The following is a 15440-nucleotide window of genomic DNA, read 5'->3' on the forward strand; positions in this document are numbered from 1 at the left end:
TGGTCCTTTGCTCTTTTAAAACTTTGGTTTGGTTTCCATCCACGCCGTAGGCGAGAATAGAGATTTGTATATTCTTAAGGTTTGTTCTTAAATTTAGAATAAGTGCTTATTTTGTTATATAGTTTTAAAGGTTTTTTTGGCTTGCTTAGTTTGTATATTGTAGAATAAGAGGTTATTATTATATATTTGGGCCTATGCTGAATAAAGTCTTTCTTTCTTTCTTTCTTTCTTTCTTTCTTTCTTTCTTTCTTTCTTTCTTTCTTTCTTTCTTTCTTTCTTTCTTTCTTTCTCTCTCTCTCTCTTTCTTTCTTTCTTTCTTTCTTTCTTTCTTTCTTTCTCTCTCTCTCTCTCTCTCCCCCTTCCTTCCTTCCTTCTCTCTCTCTCTCTATCTCCCTCCCTCTTTTCTCTTTTTATTCTTGCTTTTCCTTCCTTCCTTCCTTCCTTCCTTCCTTCCTTCCTTCTATCTCTCTCTCTCTCTCTCTCTCTCTCTATCTCTATCTCCTTCCCTCTTTTCTCTTTTTATTCTTGCTTTTCCTTCCTTCCTTCCTTCCTTCCTTCCTTCCTTCCTTCCTTCCTTCCTTCCTTCCTTCCTTCTTCCCTCCCTCCCCTCTTCTATCACCTTTTAACTCTTCTGCCATTTGATCCCCTCTGCCCTTTGTATTTTTACTTTTCTTCAAACTTACTAAAGTTCCTTTAAAAAGAAAAAAAAGAAATAACAGACCTTCCTGGAACCCTCGTGAAAGAGCTGCCGCAATAACCCAACTTTGCATATAAATCTCTGCTTGAGCAGTTTTGGGGTTAAAGTTCCCATCAGGAAAAAAGTCGATTTGGCTGCAGGAAACAGCTGAAGGGGAAAAGGGCTCTGAAATTCAGCTGAGGGTATTTATTTTGTGGTGTCCAAAATGAAGTCACACAGTTTCCAACTCTCTGTTGTCACATCCGGTAAACCCTAAATTTTAAATACGAATTCACTCGCTCGCTTCCTCATCCATTACATTTGAAGCATGCCCAGTGGCACATTTTTAGCAGTAGCGAAACCTCCTCTAAATGTGTGCAAAGATTCGAATCTCACCCCGTTTTGGCCATCTGTCAATCAAAATGGGGAGGTGGGTTGCAGAGGGAAATGGGGGGTCAGTTCAGGATGAGGTTCTTTCTCCCTTTCTTTCTTCTCTCGTTTTCTTGGCCTTTTGACACCACATTTTCTGATGGGCAATTTTATAGTAAATGAGGGGGAAACCCCCTTTGCTTCCTCTGTTGCCCCAGATACTGCAGGGAAATTTGGAAAATTAGCAAATTGCCTAAAATCGGAGGAAATGAAAGTGAAGAAATGGCTGGTTAGGGAAACAAAAATAGCCATTTTTTTTTCTGATTTTCTGGCTGGGCATAAATTGAGAGATGAGGAAGAAAGAATACAGATAGCCCCCAGTTTCAACTTATTCATTTAATGACTGCTTAAAGTTAACAAAAGCAGTGGGAAAAGTGATTTATGATTTGGTCCTCGTGCTTATGACTGTGGCAGCGTCCGGTCATGTGATTAAAATTTGGGTGCTTTGCAACTGGCGTGAATAGAATAGAATAGAATTCTTTATTGGCCAAGTGTGATTGGACACACAAGGAATTTGTCTTTGGTGCATATGCTCTCGGTGTACATAAAAGAAAAGATACATTTGTCAAGAATCATAAGGTACAACACTTAATGATAGTCATAGATAGATAGATAGATAGATAGATAGATAGATAGATAGATAGATAAAATTCTTTATTGGCCAAGTGTGATTGGACACACAAGGAATTTGTCTTTGGTGCATAGGCTCTCAGTGTACATAAAAGAAAAGATACGTTCGTCAAGAATCATAAGGTACAACACTTAATGATAGTCATAGATAGATAGATAGATGATAGATAGATAGATAGATAGATAGATAGATAGATAGATAGATAGATAAAATTCTTTATTGGCCAAGTGTGATTGGACACACAAGGAATTTGTCTTTGGTGCATAGGCTCTCAGTGTACATAAAAGAAAAGATACGTTCATCAAGAATCATAAGGTACAACGCTTAATGATAGTCATAGATAGATAGATAGATGATAGATAGATAGATAGATAGATAGATAGATAGATAGATAGATAAAATTCTTTATTGGCCAAGTGTGATTGGACACACAAGGAATTTGTCTTTGGTGCATAGGCTCTCAGTGTACATAAAAGAAAAGATACGTTCATCAAGAATCATAAGGTACAACACTTAATGATAGTCGTAGGGAACAAATAAACAATCAGGAAACAATATCAATATAAATCGTAAAGATGCAAGGAACAAGGTTCCTTGTTGGGAGGAGATGGGTGATAGGAAGGATGAGAAGATTAATAGTAGTGCAGACTTAGTGAATAGTTTGACAGTGTTGAGGGAATTATTTGTTTAGCAGAGTGATGGCGTTTGGGGGAAAAAACTGTCCTTGTGTCTAGTTGTTCTGGTGTGCAGTGCTCTATAGCCTCGTTTTGAGGGTATGAGTAGTAACAATTTATGTCCAGGATGCGAGGGGTCTGTAGATATTTTCCCAGCCCTCTTTTTGACTCGTGCAGTATGCAGGTCCTCCATGGAAGGCAGGTTGGTAGCCATTGTTCTTTCTGCAGTTCTAATTATCCTCTGAAGTCTGTGTCTGTCTTGTAGGATTGCAGGACTATAGGGTAGTCCTCGACTTACGACCACAGGGGAGCTTGTTGGGAATGTGAGAGGGTGGGAAGCTGTTTGGAACCGATTGTAAGTACCTTTTGGGGAGTGGGTCCATCATCATTTCCAATGGTTGTAAATTGAGGACTGCCTGTCTTTATGGCGTATCATTCCGGGGTTATTTGATCCCGGTTTGTGACTTTCCCAGCTGGCAAAGTTAATGGGGGAAGCTGGATTTGCTTTAACAAGCATGTGATTTACTTAACGATGGCAGTGATTCGTTTAACAACCATGGCAAAAAGGACGCAAAATCAGGCACGATTCACTTAACAGCCGCCTTGCTTGGTGATGTAAATTTGGATCCCAGTTTTGGTTGTAAGTCAAGGACCATGCAGGTAGGGAGGTTCTTTGCCAGGGTAGGACCTGTTGAAAGCATGAGGATAACTCTCTGTGTGTGTATTTGATCTAGGGAGCAGCCTGTCTTTCAGAAGCTGCACTTGTCATCCTGTGACTTTACCTCTCTTGATGGATTTTCCCCCCATTCCTTCTGGCTATCTACATCCTTTGCGTATTTTGATGCATTTCTGGCATTTCATAACGACAGCCTTTATGGGGCTTCTAAAACCAGTTAGCTATATTAATTTAATTTATTTATTTTTAGGCTTTTGTTATTATTACTTCTTCTTCTTCTCTTTCTCCTTGTCCTCCTCCTTCTTTCTCCTCCTCCTCTTTCTCGTCTCCTTCCTTCCTTTCTCCTTTCTCCTTCCTCCTCTTCCTTCTCCTCCTTCTTCCTACTCTTCCTTCTCCTTCTTCCTCCTCCTCCTCTTTCTCCCCCTCTTTCTCTTCCTCCTCCTCCTCCTCCTCCTCCTCCTCCTCCTCCTCCTCCTCCCTCTTCCCCGCCTCCCTTATGGTCCTAGATGACAGCTCTGCTTTCTCCTTCCAGTTCTTCTGCAAAAGAGAAACCTCCGGGATCTGAGGACCTGCACCCCGTACCCCCCACCCTCTTCCTGCGTGTCAAGTTCCCAGAGCAGAACAGTGGCCCCGAGATCCCTCCAAAGCCCCCCCTCTTTTTGCACCCAGAGTTTGGTAAGTCTCCACCTCCTGCAACACTAAAGGCTTTAAGGTCCAAGTTAGACTTGAGATGAAAATTCCCAAACGTTTCTTAAAATGTTCCCAGTTTTACAGATCTGGAATGTGAAAGTCTGCATAAAATTCCTTCATATGCAAGAATTTGGGGTGAGGGAGAGGAGCATTTCAATCTGGAAAGTCTGCATGTAAAATAAATATTTGTTCTAGTAATATATATGTCCTTTTTTAGCAACTGATGATTTGCAGTTACAACAGTGATGAAAATGTAACTTTACACCCAGTCCTTAAATTTACGCCCTTTGTAGGTTTTTTAAAGCAAAAGAAAGCTGAAATTACATCATAAACGCAGTTATGGTTTCACTCAGTGACCGATTCCCTTAACAACTGAATTGCTGGTCCCAGTTGGAGTCACTAAACGGGGACTATCTCTCCAGGCAGTCCTCAGCCTATGACTACAATTGAGCCAGAATTTTGATTGTAAGTCTCTGTGGTCATTAAACAGCCACTACATAACCTGAGTTGCTTTTAAAATGATTTTTACGATGGTTGTAAAGTAAGTTGTTAAGGGAGCCACATGGTCATTAAGCGAATCTAGCCTATCTGATGGGTGGTTCTGCAAATCGTATAATCTTCGGACTCAGCCAGCAGTCACAAATGTGGAGCAGTTGCCAAGTTCCTGTCCTTAAGTGAGGGACACTGAATGCCACGATGCAAAGTCTCCTCTTGGTAGGAACTTTGGAAATAGAGTCGGGGTGGGTTGGCGAGCTGGAGAAGGTCTGAGCTGATGGGACTCCATTGCCATCGTTCACGGAGGTCTTACCTTTCGCCTCACAATCCGGAGGCTGTGAGTTCGATCCTAGGTAGAGGCAGATATCGCTCTCTCTCTGGGCACAATGAGAAAATATCTGCTGAACAAAACTCCGCATTGGGGACAGGAAAGGCATCCGGCCATTAAAACACTCAGCTCCGTTCAGTTGCCCAAGACTCCACCCGGCAAGGGATTGTGGGGTCGTTAAAAGAGGATGATGATGGAGATCTTGCCTTCTTGCCTTGCAGATGATTCAGATTATGAGGACCCACCATTTGAGGAGGAGAGGGAAACTTTTACGGAAGAGATGACTGACAAGGTGTGTCTGTAAGTCTCTGGCGAGATGTTGGTTCGTTGTTTGGAGGAGAAGAAGACAGAGGTCCATTTCTCTCCACCTGTCCCTGACGTGGAGATGGAGAAGAGCGGGCGATGGATGGCCAGATCTCAGGGTCCGTCCGTGGGGAAGGCTTCCAGCTTTGGCTGTCCAGAGACCCCTGACCAGGACCTTCTCCAGAACCCCTTGAGCTCCCCTGGAGATCCACCATGACCAGCCAGTGGTCCAGAGCTGGTGGGACTTTCTTCCAAGGAGCAGGTTTAGGATAACACTGGTCCAGGATCACATTGGTTTAGGATAATGCTGGTTCAGAATAATGGTGGTTTAGGATAATGCTGGTTTAGGATAATATTCAGTTAATTCAGTTAGTGACATGGTTGTTAAGTGGCTTCCCCACCGACGTTGCTTGTGAGAAGGCCGCTGAAGGGGATCACGTGACCCTGGGTTGCTGCAACCGTCATAAATACGAGTCTGTTTCCAAAGCGTCCGAGGTTTGATCACGTGACCAGGGGCTGCTGCAACGGTTGTTAAGTGTGAAAAAAAGAGCCCTAAGTCATTTTTTTCCAGGGCTTTGGTAACTTCGAACGGCCACTAAACGAACTGTTGTAAGTCGAGGGCTGCCTAGGTCTTCCCTCCTCGGTGCTGTGACCCCTGCAGTGCGGAGCACACAGGTTTCTCTCTCTCTCTCTCTCTCTCTCTCTCTCTCTCTCTCTCTCGCTGCTCCTGTGGCCGGAGGGGAGATTTCTGGGCGGCTTCTGAGAAACCCCACAGCGGTGCTTCCTTCGGCTATAAATAGAGGGGGTCCGGCCTGCACAACTTCCTGTTTGCGCGGAGACTCAGAAGCCTCCCGGGGTCCAAGCAGGGAGAGGACGTTGGCCGGCTCTTCTCTGGGCATCTCTGCACCAAGAGATGCAGCAAGAGATGGAGGGATTTGCCAGGCCCTGCCACTGCCAAGGAAGGGAGAGAGGGATGGAAGAGAGAAGGAAGAGAAGGGAGGAAGGAAAGAAGGAAGGAAGGAGAGAGGGAGGAAGGAAGGAGAGAGAAGGGAGGGAGGAAGGAAGGAAGAGAAGGGAGGGAAGGCAGGAGGAAGGAAGGAAGGAAGGAGAGAAGGGAGAGAGGAAGGAAAGAAGGAAGAAGGAGAGAGGGAGGAAGGAAGGAGCGAGAAGGAAGGAAGGAAGGAGAGAGGGAGGAAGGAGCGAAGGAAGGGAGGAAGGAAGGAAAGAAGTGAGGGAAGGCAGGAGGGAGGAAGGAAGGAGCGAGAAGGAGGGAAGGAAGGAGAGAGGGAGGAAGGAAGGAGAGAGAAGGGAGGGAGGAAGGAAGGAAGAAGTGAGGGAAGGCAGGAGGAAGGAAGGAAGGAGTGAAGGAAGGGAGGAAGGAAGGAGAAGGAAGGAAAGAAGGAAGGAAAAATTTCCTCTCTTTTTTGCTGGTTTGCTCTACAGGGCAATTGAGGCAGATACATATAGTCCTTGACTTACGACCACAACTGGGCCCAAATTTTCTGTTGCTGAATAAGGCAGTTGTTAAATGTGTGTTTTGATCCATTTTACGACCTTCCTTGCCACAGTTGCTAAGTGAACCACTGACCTTGTTAAGTAACACGGTCCTTGAGGGAATCTGGCTCCTCCATTGACTTTGTTCATCAGAAGGTCGCAAAAGGGGATCACGTGACCCCAGAGACACTGCGACCGTCATAAATACGGGGTACACATCAGTTGCCAAGAATTCTGATCACGTGATGGTGGGGAGGCTGCAGCGGTGACCGTTGAAAAACTTCCAACGGTCACTAAATGAACGGTTGTAAGTTGAGGACTACCTGTAATTAATTTGAAGAGAGGCAATCTTGGGATTCGTTTCAAAAATCTAATTAAGGGGTCAGCTTTTAAGAACATAAAGGTGGGTGTCTCTGCATAGAAATAGATGTTCTTCATTGAGTGTTCACACACACACGTACTCTCTCGACATGTTCTCAGATGGTCCTGGTTTTTGGGTTTTTTTTTTTTGTAAAATGTTTAAAAGAATCATGTAAAAATTTGCATTTCCTTCAGAACTTGGGTTTTACTTTCAGGCCGTTTGATGCAGCTTTAATTAGCGTCATTGATTGAAATGCAAATGACGGCCCATCAAAGATTCCCCCCAAGGGAATAATTTTGATTAATTGGCACAGAGTAAAGCAAGTTATCATAGATAGAGAGCAAAAGACAGAAGCAACGTGGATATTCACCAGAGCTCTCCAGACCTCCTCTTTCTCCCTTTCTCCTCTTTCTCTCATCACTCTTTCTCTCTCTCTCTTTTCTCTATCATGTCTGTCTGTCTGTCCATCTATCTATCTCTGTCTATCTCTATCTATCTATCTATCTATCTATCTATCTATCTATCTATCTATCTATCATTTATCTATTTATGTATCTATCTATCAATCATCTCTATCTATCTATCTTTTATCTATCTCTATCTATCTATCTATTTATCTATCTGTCTGTCTGTCTGTCTGTCTGTCTGTCTATCTATCTATCTATCTATCTATCTATCTATCTATCTATCTATCTATCTATCTATCTCTATCTCTGTTACACTCTCTCTATCATCTTCCATTTTATTTGTCTACCTCTGTCTTTCTCTGCCTATCTTTCTCTCTTCTCTCTTCTCTCTTCTCTATCATCTATCAGCCTATCATCTATCTATTTATCTATCATCTATCTATCTCTGTTGCACTCTCAGGGGAGGCAGGATAGAAGTGGTCCAATATTTGAGGAAGGGGCTGCCATAGAGAGGAGGAAGGGGGTCAAGCTATTTTCCAAAGCACCCGAAGGCCAGACAAGGAATAATGGATGGAAACTGACCAAGGAGAGATTCAACCTGGAAATAAGGAGGAATTTTCTGACAGTGAGAACCATCAACCCATGGAAGAGAAGTTGCCTTCGGAAGTTGTGGGAGCTTCATCCCTGGAGGCTTTCAAGAAGAGACTGGGCTGCCATCGGTCAGGAATGGTGTAGGGTCTCCTGTTTCGGTGGGTGGGGGTTGGACTAGATGACCTCCAAGGTCCCTTCCAACTTTGTTATTCTGTTATCTTCTATCTTATCTGTCTACCATATCTCTCTGTCTGTCTGTCTGTCTGATGTGTTGGGCACAATCTATCATGGCCAAGGGTCTTGTAGGATGGGCTTCCGGTTCCTTTTCACAGTCGTTAACTTAGAATGGTCACTCAACGAACAGTTGTTAAATTGAGGACTGCCTGTACTTGTCCACTTTTGTGAGACTTTAGCAAAACTGCAAGAACTTGGGCAGTGCCGGATCCTCCTTCCGGGTAGGACGAGGGTCTATGGCGTTGAAAATCTTCTCTTTTTAATTATAACATAATCACAGAGTTGGAAAGGACCTTGGAGGTCATCTAGTCCAGCCCACTGTTCAAGCAGGAGACCCTAGCTAGACCATTTCAGACAAATGACTGTCCAATCTCTTCTTGAAAACCTCCAGGGATGGAGCACTCGCAACTTCTGGTGGCATGGAGTTCCACTGATTAACTGTTCTCACTGTTCTTCCGTTTGCAGAAGGCCACTGTGGAGAAGCGGCGTTCGCCACGCGTCAACAGCCTGTTCAGCGAAGACGAACTGATTGAAGATTATTTCAAAGAGGAACCGGCCACTAAGTGAGAACCCTGCCCTCCGTTGCCTGTTTGGGGGTCGGGGGTGGGGTGGGGAGCTTCCTGCTGGGTTGTTTTTGGGTAGGGCCGCTTCGCTTCTTGGGGTCTGTTGGCAGCTGCTGATAAATTAACAGCTCTTGCTTCTCAGCAGGGAAATCAAAAGCATGGCAGGTAGTCCTCATTTAGTGACCATTTCAAGTTACGACGACACTGAAAAAAGTGACCTAGGACCGGTTTTCACACTTACAAGCATTGCAGCCTCCCCACGGAATCAAAACACTCGGCAACCGACTCGTATTTATGACGGTCGTAATGTCACGGGGTACGGTGATTCCCCTTTTTGTGACTTTCCGACAAGCAAAGTCTATAGGAAAAGCCAGATCCACTTAACGACCCTGTGACTCGCTTTACAACTGCAGTGATTTACTTAACAGCTGTGGCAAGGAAGGTCGTAAAAAGGGGCACAATTCACTTAACAACTGTCTTGCTTAGCAAGGGAAATCCTGGGCTGAATTGTGGGCGTAAGTCGAGGACTGCCTGTAATTCTGAGCCCAGTTTGAGTCATGAATTCAGGGGTAAACCACATTAAAAGGTAAAGGTTCCCCTTGCACGTATGTGCTAGTCGTTCCCGACTCTAGGGGGCGGTGCTCATCTCCGTTTCAAAGCCGAAGAGCCAGTGCTGTCCGAAGACGTCTCCGTGGTCATGTGGCCGGCATGACTCAACGCCAAAGGCGCACGGAAAACGCTGTTACCTTCCCACCAAAGGTGGTCCCTATTTTTTCTACTTGCATTTTTTACCTGCTTTCGAACTGCTAGGTTGGCAGAAGCTGGGACAAGCAACGGGAGCTCACCCCGTTAACACGGCACTAGGGATTCGAACCGCTGAGCTCCCGACCTTTTGATCGACAAGCTGAGCGCCTTAACCACTGAGCCACTACGTCCCTAAACCACATTAGTTCTGCTCAAACTTTAAGATGGTTGGACTTCCACTCCCAGAATCCCCCAGCCGGTGTAGCTCAGCCCCTCCCTTAGCTCAGATCCAGGATTTCCGATCCAGTTGTGCAAATAAACCACCTTTGCAGCTCTGTTGACTTTTAGGAATGTGCTGGATTTAATGCTCCTTTGCTTTTGGTAAACCGCAGCCTCCAAAGCTTCCCCAAAGCTCCTCTTCCTTAAAGGGGCCTCCAAGACAGCAAGTTTTGGAATGGAAGCTGAGGGGCTCACGGGCAGGTTTGATCCCAACGACCTCAGGATGGCCGGGAGTGAAAAAAAGTAATAATAAAAAGTTTGGAAAAGGGCTGAGCAGAATTGCGATGCGGGAGTGAAGTGGGTCTCCAGATCTGGACGAACGCCTGGGGACAAATAGAAGAGGATAGTTGTGGGATATTCATTTTAATGGTGGAGATTCTTCCTATTAGTGAAATCTGTAGGTTTCTCCAATTATCCAAATCTTTCTTTATCTGTATTATTAATTTATCGTGGTTGTTTTCTTTTATTGACGAACTTCTTGCTGACAACCAGATCCCTAAGTATTTTATTTTCTTCGTTGTTTGAATTTGTATACTGTTCTCCAATTCTTTTTCTTGGTTCTTCGTGAGATTTTTTTTGTTATTAGTTTCGATTTATTTTTATTTATTTATTTTTAGTCCTGCCACTTCTCCAAATTCCTCTGTTTTCTTAAACAGTTTTGGTGCTACTTCTTGTTAAATAGATCTTGTTAAAAAAAGGTCAGGGAAGATCAAGAAATTATAGGGTTAAAAATAAGGAGAGAAGAATACAAGGTTCAGGCTTTTGCCGATGACCTTGTATTTATAGTAGAGGAACCATTAGAAGAAGAGGGTAGTTGTAGCTCAGGGTTGAACTGGGTGTGTGTGTGTGTGTCCTTGGTGGTCTCTGAGCCTGGTGGTTTTCTTGCAGACGTTTCATGACCCAACTAGGGAACATCATCAGTGCTCGAAGGGAGTGGGGTTTGCAGGGAGGAGGAGGAGGAAAAAAGATTGGGGACCTTGTGCTTTCTGAGCTTGGTGGTTTTCTGGAAGGTTTGATTACCAAAGTAGGTAACATCATCAGTGCTAGAAAGGAGTGGGGTTTCTGAGAAGGTTAGTAGTAGTAATAGTAGTAGTAGTAGTAGTAGTAGTAGTAGTAGAAAATGAGAAAACTGATGGGTCCTTGGAGCTGGGTTGTAGACCTTTCATGACCCAACTAGGGAACATCATCAGTGCTAGTAGGGCGGGGGGGGGTTTGCTCTCCGCTTATATACTCCGCGTTATATACCCACCAACATTGACAGAACAAGCCACGTGTATATATAAACAAGGAACAAACCCACATGGCTGGCTGGGGATTTCTGGGAGTTGAAGTCCACCCCTCTTACAGTGATCAAGTTTGAAAAACACTGATCTACTTTAAAAAAAAAATATGGAGAGAGAGAGAGACAAGAGTGGCCAGTCCAGCTAGGAGTCCTGGGGTTTAAGCTCTGCCAGAAAACAAGATTTCAGAAGAACAGAAGAACAGAAGGGACCCTGGAGGTCTTCTAGTCCAACCCCCTGCTCAAGCAGGAGACCCCGTGTGCCATTTGAGACAAACAGTTGTTCAGACTCTTTCTCTTCCTGTGTTGAGTTCCTCTCGATTCAGCTCTGAGGAGGAAGACTTTGGGCTGCTTGCAAAGACCCCCGGCTTGCCCCCTTCCGCAGGGCTGGGGTGCGCGGGGTTCAAAGTGGTTGGCTAATAGCAGCTGTTCTGGTTTCTCCCCTCCCCTCCCTTCCCTTCCCTTCCCTTCCCCTCCCACCGCAGCAGCCACTGGGATGCCAGGCTGAGCCCCTCCCCTGCCACCAGCGCTCTGCCCTTCGGCGTGTTGTCGGGCATCCATGGTGACGGCGGTGGCATGCAGAGCGCAGGGCCCTCCTCTCCGCTCTCGCCCGCGGTGGTCAAAGCCGGCTGGCTGGACAAGAACCCCCCACAAGGGTGAGCAGGTCGTCTTCGGCCCCTCCAACTCAAACGTCCCCTGGTCCTTTCTCCAGCGGGGCCCTCTGCCCTGTGGGTCACGGGGAGGAACCTGAACGGGTCTGGCGAGCAGGGAGAACCCCCCGGCCCCACTGGGTCTCTGGGCTTGGCAGCTGACGGCGTTCTCTGGCTGCAGGTCCTACATCTACCAGAAGCGTTGGGTGAAGTTGGACGGTGACTACCTCCGCTACTTTGATACTGAAAAGGTAAGCGGGGAAGGAAGCGGCGGATGGGGAGGGCTGTATATGACTCTCCTTCCTTCCTTCCTTCCTTCCTTCCTTTCTTTTCTTCCTTCCTTCCTCCTCCCTCCATTTTCTTTCTCTTTCTTTCTTTCTTCCTTTCTTTCTTTCTTTCTTTCTTTTTCTTTTTTCTTTCTTTCTCTTTCTCTTTCTTTCCTTCCCTCCCTCCCTCCCCCTCCATTTTGTTTGTTTCTTTCTTTCTTTATCTCTCTCTCTCTTTCTTTCTTTTCCTTCTTTCTCTCTTTCTTTCTTTTCCTTCTTTCTCTTCCTTCCTTCCTCCTCTTCTTCCACCTCCTCCTCTTCTTCCCTTCCCTTCCCTCCCTGCATCCTTCCTTTTCTTCCTTCCTTCCCTCTCCCTCCATTTTCTTTCTTTCTTTCTTCCTTCCTTCCTTCCTTCCTTCCTTCCTTCTGTCCTTCCTTCCTTCCTTCCCCCTCCCTCCATTTTCTTTCTTTCTTTTCTTTTCTTTTCTTTCTTTCTTTTTCTTTCTTTCTCTTTCTTTCTTTCCTTCCTTCCCTCCCTCCCTCCTCCTCCATTTTGTTTTTTTCTTTCTTTCTTTCTCTCTCTCTCTTTCTTTTCCTTCTTTCTCTTCCTTCCTCCTCCTCCTTCTCCTCTCCCTTCCCTTCCCTCCCTCCTTCCTTCCTTTTCTTCCTTCCTTCCCTCTCCCTCCATTTTCTTTCTTTCTTTCTTTCTTTCGTTCTTTCTTTCTTTCTTTCTTTTTTCCTTCCTTCCTTCCTTCCTTTCTCTCTCTCTCTCTCTCTCCCTCTTTCTTTCTTTCTTTCTTTCTTTCTTTCTTTCTTTCTTTCTTTCTCTTCCTTCCTCCTCCTCTTCCTCCTCCTCTTCCTCTTCTCCTCCCTTCCCTCCCCCTCCTGCTCCCCTTCCTCTTCCCACCCCACCGTCCCCTTCCCTCCCCTCCCCTTCTTTTTCTCCCTTCCTCCCTGTGGGGGGGCAATATCATCACAGGGAGTCTGTGAAGGCTTGAAAAACTGTTCTGATTTAAGTCTTAGGGGTTCGTGCCCACTAAGGGCATTTAAAGGGGGTCCGTGGCGAAGAAAAGATTGAGAGAACCACTGGCATAGGGTGTTCTATTATGGACAGAAGACGGGACGCTCTGGGAATTTAGCGTTGTCTCCTCTTCCTGTCTGTCTTAGAGAAAGGGGGCACAGACTGAGCTCCTCTGGGTTCCCCCATCCTTCCCCTCTCTCTCCTCTGCAGGATGTTTACTCCAAGCGCTTCATCCTGGTGGCCTCCATCTGCCAAGTCTCCAGCATCGGGGACCAGAAGTTTGAAGTTATCACCCACAATCGGACGTTTGCTTTCCGGGCAGAGAGCGATGGTAAATATGGAGGTTTGCCGATTGTGGGTCATTTCTCTGGTGGGAGAACCAGAAGATGCGTTGATGTTCTCCTTGTGGCTCTGGCATTGGGTGGAATAAACGCTCCAATGCCAATGTTCACTTCCAAACATCATAGAGCATTGAATCTTAGAGCTGGAAGGGACTTCGGAGGTCTTCTAGTCCAACCCCCTGTCCAAGCAGGAGATCTTACACCATTCTGGATAAATGTCTATGGAGATTCTCCGTCACCCAGGTCCTGGTTGTCCCAAAGGTGCTTTTTCAAGAGGCAACTGGACTTTCCTTATTTTTTCTTCGAAGACGTTTCACTTCTCATCCAAGAAGCTTCTTCAGCTCTGATTTCTTCTTCCCCACCATCCACTCAGAGTTGAAGAAGCTTCTTGGATGAGCAGTGAAACGTCTTCAAAGAAAAAACAAGGAAAGTCCAGTTGCCTCTTGAAAAAGCATCTTTGGGTTCTGGACAAATGTTGTCCAATCTCTTCTTGAAATCCTCTAGTGATGGAACAATCACAACTTCTGGAGGCAACTTCTGTTCCACTGGTTAATTGTTTTTTTTTTTTTAATTTGATTTATATGCCGCCCTTCTCCAGAGACTCAGGGCGGCTTACAATGCGTTAAGCAATAGCCTTCATACTTTTGTATATTTTATACAAAGTCAGCTTATTGCCCCCACAATCCGGGTCCTCATTTTACCTACCTTAGAAAGGATGGAAGGCTGAGTCAACCTTGAGCCTGGTGAGATTCGAACTTGCAGTAATTGCAGGCAGCTGGAGTTAAATTACAGAGCTCTGTCTGTTGAGCTATCCAGGCTCAATTGTTGTGTCAGGAAGTTTCTCCTTAATTCCAGGTTGCTTCTCCCCTTGATGAGTTTCCATCCTTAGTGCTTAATATTGTATTGTCTGGGTATTTAATTTGCTTTTTTGTATCATGGTGACTGTTAAGGATATTGTTGTGTTACCAACCAGCAGAGTGTAGAGCATAGAGAAACATTGCTGAGAGCAATGAATAAGAGATGTGCAAACTGGTTTATCAAAAGTTTACTTTATAGTGAAAAAACAATCTCATAGTCTTTAAATCAAATTCCAAGTCTTTGCCAGTTAAATCAGTCCAGCAATACAAGAACTCTTCTTACCACACAAACAGTAGTTGGTTAGAATAACAAACTCACTCTGGTTCACAAACCACGATGGTAGCAGATCCATCCAACCAATGATAGCACAATGGAAGCAATTCCTCACACAATGGTAGCTTATCATCAACTGAATACGTTACAGTTTCTTTCTTAAATACGTTTTTAACTAATTACAGCATGACTCAGCATTACAATGAATCAGCAGTAAAACTTTAAAGTCACATAATACATTTTCAGATTAAAGTTACAGTACACATATATTGCCTGAACAACTAGTTAGGCTCAAACCATATCCTAACAGTGACCAGAATTCCTATTCTCTGAATTACACTTTTGGGGTCCTAGACTCCAAAAACCATCTCAGTCTTTGTTTTGGGGTCTTGCCCCAAATAATCTTCCTGGAGGCCTCCTAACCTAAGGAGAAATTTCCTGACAATTAACAATTAACCAGTGGAACAACTTGGATCTAGAAACTCATTGGAGGTTTTTAAGGAGAGATTGGACAGCCCTTTGTCTGAAATGGTCCAGGGGTTTCCTGTTTGAGCAGGGGGATGGACTAGAAGACCTCCAAGGTCCCTCCCGACTCTGTGATTCTGTAACCCTACCTGCCCTCCTTCCCCCTTGCAGCTGAACGCAATGAATGGATCAAGGCTGTGCAGAAGATGGTGGACGAAAAGAAGTCCAGATGCCTTCACAGAATGCCCCGTTTGCAGCCGGCCGGCAGCAGCCTTGACTCCGTGGACAAGAGTGGACCCCTGGAGTTGAGGGGCTTTAAAAGCAAGCTCTACGTGGCCGTGGCTGGGGAGAAGGTCTTCCTCTACAAGAATGCCGAGGTTTGTGGATGGTCCTAGCGGTAGAAAGGAAGAAATCTTGTGCAACCAGGTTGGGGTTGGGCTGGATGACCTAACGGACCCCTTCAGGGGACAAGCAAATATTTCCGATTCAGTCCAGGTGGAAAATGCTGTTGGATTGGATGACCTACAGCAGGGGGGTCTCCAAGCTTGGGAACTTTAAGACTTGTGGACTTCAACTTCCAGAATTCCTCAGCCAGCCATGAGGAATGCTGGGAGTTGAAGTCCACAAGTCTCGGAGACCCCTGACCTACAGGATCCTTCTAGGGTCACGCAGAATGCATTTCTTATTATTTATTTTAAAAAATTATCTGCCC

General features: G+C 45.2%; 1 protein-coding gene across 13 annotated transcripts in view; it reads left to right on the forward strand.

Annotated features, from left to right (window-relative positions):
* Nucleotides 1–15440, forward strand: part of ARAP1 (ArfGAP with RhoGAP domain, ankyrin repeat and PH domain 1) — a 103378-nt gene that overhangs the window by 53604 nt on the left and 34334 nt on the right. For 9 of the 13 annotated variants that reach the window (XM_087895683.1, XM_087895686.1, XM_087895687.1 and 6 more), the window contains 7 exons: nt 3619–3761; nt 4821–4891; nt 8455–8552; nt 11340–11510; nt 11686–11755; nt 13002–13122; nt 14900–15105. In XM_087895683.1, the coding sequence (XP_087751809.1) occupies nt 3619–3761; nt 4821–4891; nt 8455–8552; nt 11340–11510; nt 11686–11755; nt 13002–13122; nt 14900–15105 (880 nt within the window). The remainder of the gene's footprint in view (nt 1–3618; nt 3762–4820; nt 4892–8454; nt 8553–11339; nt 11511–11685; nt 11756–13001; nt 13123–14899; nt 15106–15440) is intronic. The other 4 variants (XM_087895684.1, XM_087895688.1, XM_087895691.1 and 1 more) reach the window with 1 other exon arrangement.

Source organism: Pantherophis guttatus, chromosome 5 (assembly GCF_059756535.1).
Source record: "Pantherophis guttatus breed Tessera chromosome 5, ASM5975653v1, whole genome shotgun sequence".
Taxonomy (NCBI): domain Eukaryota; kingdom Metazoa; phylum Chordata; class Lepidosauria; order Squamata; family Colubridae; genus Pantherophis; species Pantherophis guttatus.